At 42.9% G+C, this 14,766-nt stretch overlaps 1 protein-coding gene and 1 non-coding gene across 5 annotated transcripts in view; one reads left to right on the top strand and one right to left on the bottom strand.

Moving 5' to 3' along the window:
• CLASP1 (cytoplasmic linker associated protein 1) overlaps positions 1-14,766 on the bottom strand; it is a 310,506-nt gene that overhangs the window by 181,656 nt on the left and 114,084 nt on the right. For all 4 annotated transcript variants that reach the window (XM_073241304.1, XM_073241305.1, XM_073241306.1 and 1 more), the window contains exons 5-8: positions 11,019-11,097; positions 9,475-9,578; positions 8,533-8,624; positions 6,566-6,641 (exon numbers count right to left, since the gene is read on the bottom strand). In XM_073241304.1, coding sequence (XP_073097405.1) covers positions 6,566-6,641; positions 8,533-8,624; positions 9,475-9,578; positions 11,019-11,097 — 351 coding nt within the window. The remainder of the gene's footprint in view (positions 1-6,565; positions 6,642-8,532; positions 8,625-9,474; positions 9,579-11,018; positions 11,098-14,766) is intronic.
• On the top strand, positions 11,660-11,785 carry LOC118973759 (U4atac minor spliceosomal RNA). The gene has a single exon (XR_005063293.1). It is a non-coding gene; the product is annotated as a U4atac minor spliceosomal RNA (small nuclear RNA).

Below are 14,766 nucleotides of genomic sequence, written 5' to 3'. Positions count from 1 at the left end.
CGTAATAAAAGCTACATAAGAGTACAAAGAGCTTGCACAGTTTAGGGGAGGGAGCAAGCACACCAGAAGAAGGAACCACTTAAATGTGATGAGAAGGACAGCATTTTACCAGGTACAGCCAAGACGCAGCCTGTGCAAAGGCAGGAAAGTGGAGATGCATGGCATAAGCTTCAGAAAAGCAAGTAAGCAGTCTGGCCAAATACAAATGTACACTAAGAAAGTGGCAATAAATAAGGTTTAAGAGACAGAATGGATTTAAAAAAAAAAAAACACTTGGTTAAGTTTGACTATTGTGTATTAAATATTATCACTGCATCAATGTTAACTTTCTTGGATATGAAAATGACATTCAGTTATGTAAGAGAATATCCTTGTTATTAGGAGGTAAGAATCTGAAGATGAGATACTGAAATATCTAGGTATAAAAATATGTCTAAGACACTTTTCAAATGGTTCAGGACAAAAAAGTTTAGTTGAGGGGGTGAAATGGGTGAAGGGAAAAAAATTAGTGAGATATTTGATATCTTGATCTGGGTATTGGTTACATGAATGTATACACATGTCAAAATTCTTCTACACACTAAATTATGTGCACTTTATTGTGCATACCTCAGTATAAATTTTAAGTGTATTTCTGTGTGTGGGTATCTATGTACATATACAGAGAAAACAAACGGAGCAAAATGTTAACTGGTAAATATGGGTGTTCAGTATGCTACTCTTCCAATTTTTCTATAGGTTTAAAATTTTGCAAATAAAATGGTGGGAAGAAAATGTTTTTTAATATACAACTGGGCCAAGGCCAGTCTATGGGGGGTACAGAAGGGTGGGGAGGAAGTGAGATGCATATTGAACTCAGTAGGCAAAAAGAGAGAAGCAAAGTGATCTTAGATTTGGTTTCAAAAATGAAATCAAAGTAACAGAGTGAAGAAGAGAGGAAGAGTACGTATACAAACAACAATTTACAATTCTAAATTATTAGTGTCAAATAACAGGTAATTTTACTTATAATTTTTCCCCTTTTGGTGGAAAAAGGCAAAATCCTAGGTCTTGTCTTATCACCGAAATCTCTGCTACAGACTCAATTGTGCCCCCCTCAAAATTCATATGGTGGATCCCTAAGCCCCAGTGTAGCTGTATTTAGAGGCAGGGCCTATAAGAAGGTAAATAAAGCTAAATGAAGTTACACAAATGGGGCCCCGGTACAACAGGATTGGTAAGGAAAAACACTTAAGAGCTCACTCCATTCTCCACGCATGTGCAAAGAGGTCATGTGAGCACACGCTGAGGGCGGTGTCTGCAAGCCAGGAAGAGATTCCTCACCAGAACCCAACCCTGCTGGCACCCTGATCTACCAGCCAGACTTCAGAACTGTGAGAAATACATTCCTGTTGTTTAAGCCACCCAGTCTATGGCATTTTGTTATGGCAGCCCAAATGGACTAATACAGACAGTCAAGTTTCCTTGGAAAAAATAGAATTTCTGATCTTAGGAAACATTTTTATCTGTAAACATGAATATACTGCAAACGTAGTAATGTCATGTGTCTTAAAGATCAGTAAAAAGCACATCACCTTTGCTTACTTTCTAATGTTGACATTTTCTCAAAGCTAATAGAACTGGGTAGTCACCCCAAAGAGCAATCAGTATCTTGCATGCTACTGAGAAAGTCTGGGCCATAAAGAATTTAAGAGTTTTGGGGGAAAAATTAGTAGCCGTAGAGTCAATTAAGTATACCTGAGTACTTTCTTGGGAATTTAGGAGCTGTGCAACCTTGGACATAATATTTAAACTGTTTTAGTCTTAATTTCTTCCTCTGTAAGAGGTTGCTTGAGAGCCAAAAGAAGTAATGGATTCACTCAACAAATACTCGAGTGTTTACTAGCTGCCAAACTGAAGTGCCTGCACAGCCCAGGCAAAGAGCAGGATAAACAAATGGAGCAGGGTGTGTGTGTGTGTGATGACAAATGACACTGGCATGGGACCCCACTGACAGAGAGAAGCAGGAATGTGGAGGCCCAGGCAAAAGGCCACCACCACTCAGCCTTGGAGAACGCAGGTATAGCTCTGCCACACTTCTCATCTTTCAAGTCAGCAACGCACGTCTCCCAATTGTAAAAACACCCAAACTCTAAATGTCAATGAAAACATTCTGCAGATGCATGCGCATGCTCACGCATGCACACACAACACCCCGCCCCCCCGCCCCCGCCCAATCCTCAGGTTGAAATTAGCTTTCAGGCCAGCAGTCTGTGACCTACAGGCTATATAAAAAGTACTCAGTACAACAGCAGGGGGAACTATCACCTACCTCTTTTAGACCAACATCCTTAGCCTTTAAAACAATCATTCCTCAGGATTATAAAGCTACAGTCAGACAGCATTTGAGGGTTTGTAAACCAAGAATTAAAGAAATAACTGGGAACAGGCCTTTTTTGGTCTAGAAAGTACTACACTCCAAGAAAGGAAGTTTCATTAAAAGAAACTCAGCTCAGGCTGGAGGCACAATGTAGCATTTGTTCCTACACACAACCACAGGTCCCACACTGCTTCTGCCTGCTCACACAGAAAGGAACCCCAACTTTCCAGCCCATTTGGACTACAAAAGACAAGAGCCCCAGATATTAAGCACTACCTGCCAGGCCCAGGTTAACGTTTTATAAAACCTGAGGTTTTCAAATCTATGACCTTCCTTACAGGGCCACTGTGCGCTGTCACACAGAGGAGGATGTGAAGGAAGAGGAGCTGAACTTCCATTTCTGAGTTGGCCCACATTATTCTCACTTGGGTACACTTTACTGCAGTGCAGGTGTGAAAATGAGGGCTCCTGCAATATAATGAGTACATATGTACATATGTATGTGGCCATTCATATGACCAAATATGTATTTCCCAGGTATATTTGGTCGTCAGTTCCTGAAGACACAGCAGTCTTACAGGTAAATTGGTGCCTTGTCATGTTAATGACTTTTGGACCCCCCACCTCCACCCCCTAAGGGCAGGGCTGGAAGGTGAATCAGTCAACAGCCAATGATTTAGTCAACCATGACTATGCAAGGAAGCCCTCACAAAAGCCCTTGAGAGGAGCTTATCACTCTTCTGCAACCTGCTTCTCTGTTGAGAGCTTCCTCGCTTGGGGAACCAGAATGCTTCCATGCGCCACCAGCCCCAACCTCCTTTAAATAAAGGAACCTTGCCCTATGTATCTTCTTATCTGGCTGTTAACTGTTATCCTTTATTTAACTGGTGAACATGTTTTTCCTGAGTTCTGTGAGCTGCTCTAGCAAATTAATGGAACCTAAGGGGAAGGCTGTGGGGACATTCAATCTGTAGTGTGTAGGTCAGAAGCACAGATAACTGCCTGGGGCTTGAGACCTGCATATGAAGTAGGGGGTGGAGGGCAATCTTGTAGGATGGAGCCCTTAACCTGGGGAATCTGGTGCTGTCTCTGGACAGACAGCATCAGAACTAAGTTCTCAGACACCCTACTGGTGTTTGAGAAGTACTTGGTGTTGTGTGTGTGGGAAAAACCCCTCCCCACTCTGCCCCATACACATGCACACACTGGAATCAGGTCTAGGAACCTGAAAGGAGTTGTACTATTATTACTGCATAATAGTACTTTTGTTGTGTAGGAAGGAAAACACACCAGCTCCCTACAGAGCCAAAAACTCAAAGGAAGGCTTCACCTCCAGGGAGAGGGAGGGCACCTATGAACGAACTGACAGGAAGCCAGATCCTCAGTCCCCCGGGAGCAGCAGCACAGCCCCACAGTGGCCTGTTGCAGACAGTGGTGTCACAGACCTCATCACACTGCACTGCCGGCTCCAGCCCACCTCCTCCAACATCGGGTGTTGTCCAACAGGGTCAGTGCCAGAGAACAACATGCTTTTACATTTTAAGATGTTTTTAGGCTTTGAAGATGTGTATCAAACTCCTTAGCAAGACAGAGGGCAGTCAGGACAAGGCCCTTCAGGTGCAATCCTTACTGTCTGCCCCAGGCTAGCTGAGGAGCTGTAAACAAAAGTTTTTAAGCAGAAATGGAGTGTTCCTCATCTAGCAAAGGGACGTCCTATTGGGTACCATGTCTGTCTGCAGGCTCCCTCTGTTGCAGCCACTGCCCCTCTTCCTTGTCGACAAACACAGGCCTTGTTCTACAGTGCTCTCCTAGAGGAAGGCAAGCCTGTCCTTAGCTCAGAGGTAGTCTCCACAGCATGTAGCCCTCACAAAAGCCTAGCCCCCTGTGTGACTGACACAGGGGCGTGGCATGCAATTCTCCACGAAACAGGAGGGAAAATCTGCAGGAAAGCATTTGGAAAATGCTTCTCCACTCTTGGAAAGAGAAATGCAGGAAACTCGAAAAAATATGAGACTCTTGGAGAAAGTGAACAGTAAGCAGTTAATGATATGAGAGGATTAGTCATTCTTGATAGATGATAATGTTATTAATGGAAAGTTTTTAGGGAAAAGAGTGGTTATCTTTTGGAATATTTAAGAATTAAGTGAAATGTGTAAGAAACAATGTTTTAAGGGAAAAGAGTTATCTTTTGGAATATTCAAGAATTAAATGAAATGATATCTAAGATTTCTTTCAAAACAATCTAAATTGTTTCAAAATCTAAATTTTGCTTCAGGATAGTGGGATGAGGGAGGGAAAATGGATAAAACTGAACTGAGCTTGTCTTATTAAGTGCTGAAGCTGATGATGGATACATACTCCCACTACTTCTATGTAAATTTAAATCTTTCAATATGGAGAAGTTGAAAACAGGAGAGAAACTTGGAAGCACCAGGCTTCCACCTACCAGGCCTGCTGTCCACGCACACTGCTGGGCTGCCCCTGTGCTGTGCCCATGATGAGAACCGCAGAGGACAAAGCTCAGGGCTGAGACAGCTGAGCATAAGATGGATGAGACCTTAAGTCTGTGAGGATATCACTGAACCGCTGAGAAAACTGAGGCCCCCATACTTCTGGACCCACTTGATGAGGGATATTTTCCCCATTTCTCTAGCAATTTTGTGTTGGATTTTCAATTCCTTGTACCTGAAAGCGTTCTGTACATCTGTGGGTCACTCTGAGAAGCTTTTGAGGGTCTGAGTCACTCTGCACTCAGACCAATACCAAAAGAAATTTGCATCAGCTAAGGCAGAAGTGGGGGCAGAGTTCACCTTAAATTTAAGTGCAACCAATGGTAACAGCTGCCTGTGGAGTCGTGAGAGAAAGCTCCACACACACCAGAGCCATGAGAGCTGGAGCCTGATCTCAGTGTCGGGTACCACAGTGCAGTGACAGCACTGGTAGGACCCAACTGTCCTCTGTGCTCTGAGACAGAAACAGCTTAGACGGTAAAGTCATTCAAATAGTTACAGGGTGTCCACTCAATTCTAGAGGTGCTGGAAAGCCGGCCTGGGACAATGAAGGGGAGCAAGTTATAGTCCTGTCCCTGAGCACTATAATGCATTTGGTAATTTAGAATCTTCTTTAAAAGACAGTTAATTTTGAAATTAATACTGAACATAAAGTATGATTCAGAAAATGAAAATATCTAAAAACTGTATTCCCAGTGCCATGTATTTCCAGTAAAGGCTGGTGAGAGAGTGAGTGGAAAGTAGGAGCAAGCAAAGGGGCCTGGAAAACAGACAGCAGGGAGCAGGGGGGCCAGGAAGGAAGAGGAGGCAAGGCCACAGGGCAGCAGAGAGGTGAGAAGGTGCGCCTGGGGTGAAGCAGAGATAGGAACAGAGAAAGGACAGAAGACCAGGAGGGGCTGGGGCCTGGGAGCATAACAGGAGCTCATCAGTCAGGATTTAAAATGAGATGCCTATTTACCATGGGTGCTTCTTTAGTAAATTTATCATTACTGTTTTTGCCCCCTTTCTCTAATGAGGCATCTTACTTAACAGTTTGTATGAGCTAACATAATAAAAACGACTCTTGGTAATAAAGAGAATTAAACTCTGAGAGGGAACTGGAGCTTCCCCAGCTGACCAACTGCCTGGGAACTATCAGATTACTAACTCTTCTCTGACTCCGACACTAAGGGCGGGTGATGTGTTTCTGTTTTCTGATTTACGCAAAATTGACATAAAATAACATCCACAGTTCCTACAGATTTAAAGCATTTCCAGTCTTGTGTGCTAGTGTGGCGACCACCCAAAGCAAAATACAGACTTTTCCATCACCTCAGAAAAGTTCCCTCAGGCCCTTCCAAGCAACCCCAGGAGGAGGCAATTACTGATTTCAATCAGCACGGGTCACTCTTTCCCAAACCTACCCCTTCTGGCTGCAGAGATGGTGGCCAGGTGACATTATTTGGAGGCTGGTCTGGATGATGTCACTTTACAGGCAAGTGAGGTCACAGCCCCACGTAGAGAAGAGGGCAAATGGCTACACATTTACCACTGGTACCTCATAAATGCTGATGGGCAATAATGTTAATTATCCTAAACAATAATCATGGTCCTATAATGATAAAGTCCTACCCACCTCTCAGGTATACACAGAACAACAAAATGCATCTTAACTGTCTACAACCCGTGATTTTTCTTTCTCACTAAATACACTCACCTGGCTATTTGGATCTCCAAGTAAGTTACATATATGTGGTACAATCTTGCTTAATGTTAAAGTATGTGCTCCAGAGCTGAAAACAAAAGGATATTTATTGCTGGTGAGAACAAAGGAAGAAAGAAGCTGCTCTGCCACTCACCTCTTCCCTCCATCCCAGGGCCCTACTGCCACCTCACACTGAGGCTTGCTTCTTCCCCTCTTCCCATATAGTTCCGAACTAGGTACCACCAGGGCCCCTCTGTGCAGAGCTCAACACTGAGAGTGCATCTCACTGCACAGCTTCTCCCTGGCACAAAGGCTTCTCTCTGATGTGACCCCAAACCTTTAAGGCCATGCCAAAGCTCCAGCCTCTCCCGGAGACCTGCGTGCTCACACACTTTGTCTCTGCATTACTATTTAGTCCTGTCATGGCCCCTATTGGCCAACTCAGTCTACTCAACTAAACTGCAAGTCCCCCGAGGGCCCTCACTTAATGTTCTCCATCTGTGCAGAGCTCTCTGCTACGCTGGCACGCAACTACTAATGGCTGAATGGAAGCTTGAGAGAACATGGCTGCAGATGCTTCCAGCTTAGCACTGGCCTGCTGGAGGACACCTAGGTTCTTCACAACTTTCCTTTACAAATGATGTCACAGATAGCTTTTGTGAATACAACTCTCTTTGGCAATCTGATTACTTCGTTAAATGTGAAACTACTGTATTTGAAGGCTAGAAAGCTTTTTTAAAAGCTTCAGATACATATGTCCAAATTTAATGACACTGAAAAAGCTAACATGTTAAGAGAAAAAACTGTACAAAGTAGTGGGAACACTATAATCCCAATTTTATTTTTTAAAATAATTAACTTTACAGGCTGGAAAAAATGCACCACAAATTAACAGTGGTTACCTGAAGGTGGTAGAATTACAAGTAATCATTATTTTCTTCCTCGTGTAAATTTTCTATGACATATATATTACTTTCATAATAGAAAGACTGATTTGTAATTTTTAATTTTAAAAAAGCATCTCCTACAAGTAAACACATGAAAAAAATTTCAACATCAATAGTCATTAGGGAAATACAAACTAAAACCATAATTAAATAACACCATACACATATCAAAATGGTTAAAATGAAAAAATAGTGATAAAATTCATTGCTAGCAAGAATATGAAGAAACTGAATCATCCACACATTGCCAGTGCAAATGTAAAATGGTATAAACAAGTCTGGAAAACAGCTTAGCAGTTTCTCTCAAAATTAAAAATAAACTTGCCAAATGACCCAGCAATTGCACTCTTGGGTGCCTACCCAAGAAAAATGAATGCTCACATTGATGCAGAAACTTGTCCATGCTCTATGTGCTTTATTTGTAATGGCCAAAAGCTATAAATTATTCCAAAGTACTTCAATAAATGAATGGTTAAACAGACTGTGATATGACTCTACCATGGATTTCTACTCAGTAGTAAAAAGAAATGAACTATGTTTGGACAACAATATAAATGCAACCTTAAGGAACTGTACTGAGCAAAAAAAAAACAATCTCAAAGGGTGACATTCTATGATTCCGTTTCTAGGGCATTATTGAAATAAGAAAGTCACAGAGATGGAGAACAGATTCATGGTTGCCAGGGGCTAAGGACTGGCTATGAAAAGACAGCATGAGGGAGCTGGGATGTACCTTAATCGTGGAAATAGTACAGGAGTACTGCGCAACGAAAGTGTGCAGATGTGCAATGCACACCATGTATTTGTATGACTGGAGGAATCCTGAGTAAGCTCTGTGGCCTGCATTAATACCAGTTTCCTGGTACTGCGACTGCACTGGAGATATGCAAGGTTTTAACATTCAGGGAGCAAGGGGCCCAGTACCTCCCAGCACATTACTCTGCAACCCTCTGAAATGTGTAGCTATTTCTAAGTAAAAAGTTGGAGTAGAAAAGCTCAACCAAGGAAACCATCAGGCCCCATCCAACTTACGCATTGAGTGTGGCAACAAGGCAGAGACACGTGCCTTCCCGGGTCCGGAAGTTCTTATGCTTGAAGCCTCCCAGCATTCGGTCCCATACATACTGCAGACAGCAAAACACAGGTGAGCAGAGGAGGCGAGAGGACTTCGTGGCCTTTCACTTAATGCAGGGCCGACAGAAGAGGGGCCTCTCAACAGGGACCATCAGTCCCAGCCTCACCAATCCACTTAGTCCTCTCAAGAGCATATTGAAAACAGTGACTTACATTTATATATTAAGTTAAAACTTTTCAAGATACATTCCTTTATATAAGCACATTTAATTCTCCCAACTCTGAAAGGGAGGTGTAACTGTCCGTTTTATGAGTGAGGACAGTGAGGCCAAAGAAGACTGTGTGACTTGCAAAGATCACTAGACATATTGCTCTCCTGGTGTGGAACTGTCCCTTCCCTTACATGTCCACGAGGCAAACATCCACTTCACTTCTAAGGCCAGTGTTGGGTTTTCTGACACCTCCACCACCACCCCGCCTCTGAGCAATGGAGCAGGACGCTGGAAAACAGGGCTGTGTCCCTATGTCCATCTGACCCAGCTCACTGACAGACAGGGACAAGTGTTCTAGGCAGGCCTTCTGACTCCCACACATACACTGGCTCTTTTCAGAGAAACTGAGAATCAGTTACATAAAGGGGCTCAGAGTTTAATGGATTAAACCAAGCACTCATTACCCTTGTAAAGTCCACTTATTCATTCAAAGTATATCCTTTGCTATTTATTATTTATTTAGATATCCTGTCCTGGGGGAAGAAGGAGCAGATTAAATACTATGAAAAATTTCTTCTGAAATATATCAGCTTAAAAGAAATTAATTTCTTGATACGCAGTCATCCACAGATGTTATACACGGAGCACACACATGCCCACTAGCCACAGAAGGCCTCCCCTGTCCTACCTGGGGGTTAGCAGCTTGATCCATGATCTTTAGCAGCAGAGTTTGGTCTTGCTCCCTCACAGAGTCTTTAGCATCTCCCAGTCTGTCTATTAAACTTGGCAGCACTGGAAATCAAAATGCAAATCAATCAAATGAAAACCTATCTGGGAGGTCTGCAGTCACCAACTGTGGATATTTCAACTAGCTAGGAATATAATCCTGGCCTCAATGATGCACTTCATTCTAAAGTCCCCAATACCTACAGTTCCACTCTCCTTGCTAAAATCCATGGGAGCTACCATAAGAATCTGCAAAATCTTTTGCAGGGACTATTTGTCTTCTCCCTTAACCCACCTTCCTCCAGCCAGCTGCCAACATATTTTTAAGCTAGTGAAATATTATTAAAATGGATATCAATGTAAAACCTTGGCAGAAAATTCAACACAAAAGGAAATTTAGGTAAGAGAGAGAGGCGCCAGCATAAAAAATTCAACACAAAAGGAAATTTAGGTAAGAGAGGCGCCAGCATATTTGGTGGTAGGAGCAGCCACTATGGCTCATCTCTTATACACTGTGTGATCGTAATTTTACGTAAATGTAAATCAGAGCCCAACTCTCCACCCACCCTTCCTCCACACACCTGGGTGTGGGCCACCCCTAGTGCTCCAAAGGCACTTGCAAACCAAAAGCCAGCTTACTTTACTTCTAAGAGTCTATATTTCTCTTACAAGAGATATCCATAACAACTGAGCTAACTTAGAAGGAAAATAGATTACCAAAGTATCAAATTTCTACAAGGAGAATTTTTATTTGCAGATAGTGCCAAAATGGGAATTCTTAACCTTATTTAAAGAAACACTGACCAAGAAGTTAACAGAAAAAAATAAATACACAGGTGCCAAATTAAGTGGAGTAATTCTACGAAGAAATGCTTACACAGAGCTGCTTGGTATTTACAGTAATTACGAAATCCCAGAGGTCAGGAATTTAGAGATGACTAAATCACCTGTAAATCTATGAAATCTGTGGTTACTTTTGTTTCATATTGCTAACACCTTGTTTTCCCTTCAAAATAAGGCAGCGATCATTTACTACTCACTAGTAACAACAAGTACAATCAACGTGATGACAATAATACCAACAATGACCACCTGGGAAAAATACAACTGCATCCCATTTGTAAGGCTTCTCAAAGAGGGAAAACAATGCCTCTGAAAAGCGAAGGATCCCGGACGAATGTGACTTCGTTGGCACTAAAGTGTGATAGCTAATCTGAATGAGAAAAAAGAATTAGCAGTAATGCTTCGTATTAGAACACGAAGGTTGGAAGAAGCCAGTAAAATGGTACAGGCAAAATGGACGGACATGACAACAGGTGCGAGGGAGGCGAGTGGATCCAGACATGGGCGGGGTGGGGATGTTTCTCAGCAGCCCCACCAGGCGGAGACTGACGGGGTAGGCGGGGAGGAGTAGGCGGCGAGGTTAAGGGGGGAGGGCTGGGTGCAGCAAAGTGGAGGAGACCGGGCGAAGGCGCCGGGCCTGCTCCCCACAAGCCCGCAGCTCACCTGTGCCGATCTGCGCCTTGAACCGGTCCTGCAGCCGGGTGACCAACGCTGACAGGATGTCCATGCCCAGGAGGACAACCTGCAACGGCAAACACCCGGAACCCATTAGCGGCCTGCGCGGGGCCCAGCACTGTCCCCCAGCAGCTCCGAGGACGCCCCCACATCGCCGGCCCAGACGCTGTCCCAGCTCCCGGTGAGCGCCTGCCGGCGGGCAAGATTAAACTGGCCATCAAGAGGACAAAAGGAGAGCTGCTCTGGCGCAAAAAGCCCTGCGCAGGCTTACTAGGAGATACGGGGTAACAGGCTAAATGAACAGCAGACACGCTGCGGCAACCTCTCGGGCGCCAGAGATACAGAGAGCGATGTGGGGCCGGGCGCGCTGCGGCCCCGCCCCCCGCGAGATCGCGTATGCAAATTATCTAAGCGGCTGTCGCGTGGCCTTCTGGGTAAAACAGAGCGGTCTCTCCGCGACTTACAGAAGCCTCAAAAAAAAGCGGAGTTGGTGGTTTGCTTCAGTACACTGTGGTCAGCATCGATACCCTAGCTACGTGGCACTTAGACCGGGACCTGAGAATTAGTCACCACAACCCTACCCGGTGTTGGTGCTCCTGGCTTGTAGTACATACAAACATGTACAACTAACCATCCTTTTCTTGGGGTTGTGCTACTGTCCAATGAGCGTCTAGTGAGGATAGTACTGCTAACACCTGAACAACACACTCGCATCTACTAGAGCTCTGCTCTACCATGGTGCAATTTTTGGAAAAGAGAATTTTTTTTCCACGACTTTAGAGTATAAAAAGTAAAACGGATTGGGGTAGATTAATTGATACGGTCAGTCAGTAAAATCATGTGTATTTAACATCATCATTAAAATCTCAAGTCCTACGGGTAACTTTTTCAGTAAAGACACTTATATTGCACAACTTAAAATATTTGAAAAAAGAGGGAAAGTGCAGTTGAGTGTTGTTGGTACATGGCAAGCAACCAGCGAAAGGACAAGCAATGATAATTATGATTTTGGAGCCAATAAACGCAAAAACCGGCGGGCTCTTCTATTCAGCTTTGAATTTAAGGAATCCGATTTGCCCAACAATCACAAAACTGTCCTTGCAAAAGATTGGTGACTTGAAGACATTAATGGGAATAATGTGAAAAATTTTACAAAGAGAACACTGGTTTGTGGACGGTTTTTTAAAAAACATGTAATGATAATAAAACTTTTAAAATAATGACTTTACTTGTATCACAGAGAAGGGACATAGTGGGTCTCTGGCAACTTGCTGCACTGATGGACAGTGACTGCACTGGGATATGGGTGGGGACTTGATAATATGGGTAAATGTAGTAACCACATTGTTTTTTCATGTGAAACCTTCATAAGAGTGTATATATATCATACCTTAATAAAAAATTTTAAAAAAATAATAATAATGACTTTACTGATGAACTAAAGAATAGGTTTCACACACTATGACTTCCTTCTTAAGAACGGAGGTAGAGGAGAGTAACTACTTCAGAGAAACCTGACTAACATTATCTTCGCCAGTTGATCAAGGTCAACAGAACTGTCATAAATCATGTTCATAATATGTTTATGCCTGATATGTGATTAAAATGTCACGTTACAATCTGTGACCATCCTCAAAACCCATAGGCCCAGTCTAATCATGAGAAAAACATCAAATTCCAATAGAGGGGCATCCTAACCAGTACTCCTCAGAACAAACTGCCAGGCCAGTACTTTTCAAAACCATCAAAAGCAAGTCAGAAATTGCCACAGCCGAGGAGAGACAACAATTAAATGTAATGTGGTATCCTGGATGTCCATCCTGGAACAGATGGACATAAGATACAAACCAAGGGAACCTGAATAAACTATGGGCTTTAATAATAAATAAATGATAATTGTGTGTGTGTATATATATTACACATTTATAATATAAATTTTTGTGTATTGATATTTATATTAATAAAAATAAGTATCAATATTGGTTTATTAATTATAATAAATGTATAATGTTAGATGTTAAAAAAGGGGAGACTGGGTGTGAGGTTACATGGAGACATTCTGTACTATCTTCACAATTTTCCTATACATCCAAAACTGTTCTAAAAATTAACGTTTATATTTCATATAATTTAAATTCCTATCGATTCATTGGAATTGGCTTTTCCCTGATGAAATTCTAAGCACTGGTGCAGTTGCTTTACTGGTTAGAGGTGGGAGTGTTATTTATTACAGAAACAATACCCTACCTTCAGTTCTTGGCACATCCCTTCATAATTCACTCAGGACACGGTGTTAAGAGGACAATTGTATTTTCAGGTATGACAGTACATGTCAGTTAACCTACCTATGGAATTTGGTGGAACACAGACTTTAACCTTTTCCAGGGTGGAGGTTTACTTGGTAGGTTCAAAAGGTCTCACCCAGATAGACTGGGGCATCCACAGATTCCCCAGGTTGCAGCTAAACCCAATAGGACAAGAGAGGCCCAGAGTACAGGCAGGAGAAGACAGAACACAGTCCCAGGCACCTTCACAGAGGAATAAGCCCCTGGGTGTTAGAAGGAAGCAAAGGGAGTCATGCATAACTGTCTAGTTCACCCTTAGTCACAGCCCCAGTGGGCAAGGAGGGAATTGTCACCCACAAATAACCTTCACAGCTCGGGCTCTTCTCCCACGGTTCCATTTCCCTAGTGAGGAAGGGGATAAATGAATAAAGTCATTGCCCAGAAGGCCACTCTACCTATTAGCTGTGATGCCTCTCTGTGCTACAGTTTCCTCACCTTTAAAATGGGGAAAACAGTTAAATACCTCATAAGTCATCATGTGTGAAGTGCTGTTAATAGTGCTAGGTGCATGGTAAGGCCTAGACAACACACATGCTATTATCACCAGCTCACTGTAACTGCACTCACCATGGGCAATAGGGTACTGATCAGTGGTCCAGTGGAAGCCTATGATTCCTAAGGACAGGCACCAATCTGGCAAAGAAGGCTTACCAGAAAGAATTGCATTGCACAAGGCTATTTTGAAGAACTAGCCTCACACCAAAGGAAGAGAAGACCTCCAAGCAGAGGAAAGATTGCATGGAAAGGTGTGGAGAATGAAACAAGCTGCCAGGGAGGGAGAGTTGAGGTGGGAGATGGGATGGCTGGGAAATTTCAGGGGCTACAGCTAATGAAGGGCCTCAGACATGTCTTCAAGACAGTGGGGAGCCACTGAAAAGCTCTAATGATAAAGAGGAAACAGTGGAAGCTGGAGCTTTCAGACAGGGCAGTGGGACCAACCATGGGGAAGATGGCCTGGGAGATAAAAGGCAAAGGCAGGGAGGAGGTCAGGCTCACATTCTGCACTTACTGCCTTTAGTTTCCACTAAGCCACTAAACCCAAAATTACCCCTGAGCACCTCCTCCAATATTCTATTTAACTTTCTGGGCTTAGCCTGTTTCCCCAGCCAAACTCCTTGAGTATAAGGACTACTATGCTTTGTGTTTCCTTGAAATCATCATAAATATATATAGCATGGTAGGTACATGGTAGGTGATCATATACTACTTTATTGACTAGTAATGAATTCAACACATGAGTTCTCAAAGTTCAACACAATTCCTTTATCCTAAAACTTTTAAAAGATGCTTTTAAAGGGAGGTAATAATGGCTAACTAGGAAACTCAGACCAACTATCATGCTGAAAACAACTAAAAATATTACATATGATGTACAAGAACATGTACTTGTA

Source organism: Manis javanica, chromosome 7 (genome assembly GCF_040802235.1).
Source record: "Manis javanica isolate MJ-LG chromosome 7, MJ_LKY, whole genome shotgun sequence".
In the NCBI taxonomy this organism is placed as follows: Eukaryota; Metazoa; Chordata; class Mammalia; order Pholidota; family Manidae; genus Manis; species Manis javanica.
This window is presented reverse-complemented; position numbering and strand designations above follow the sequence as displayed.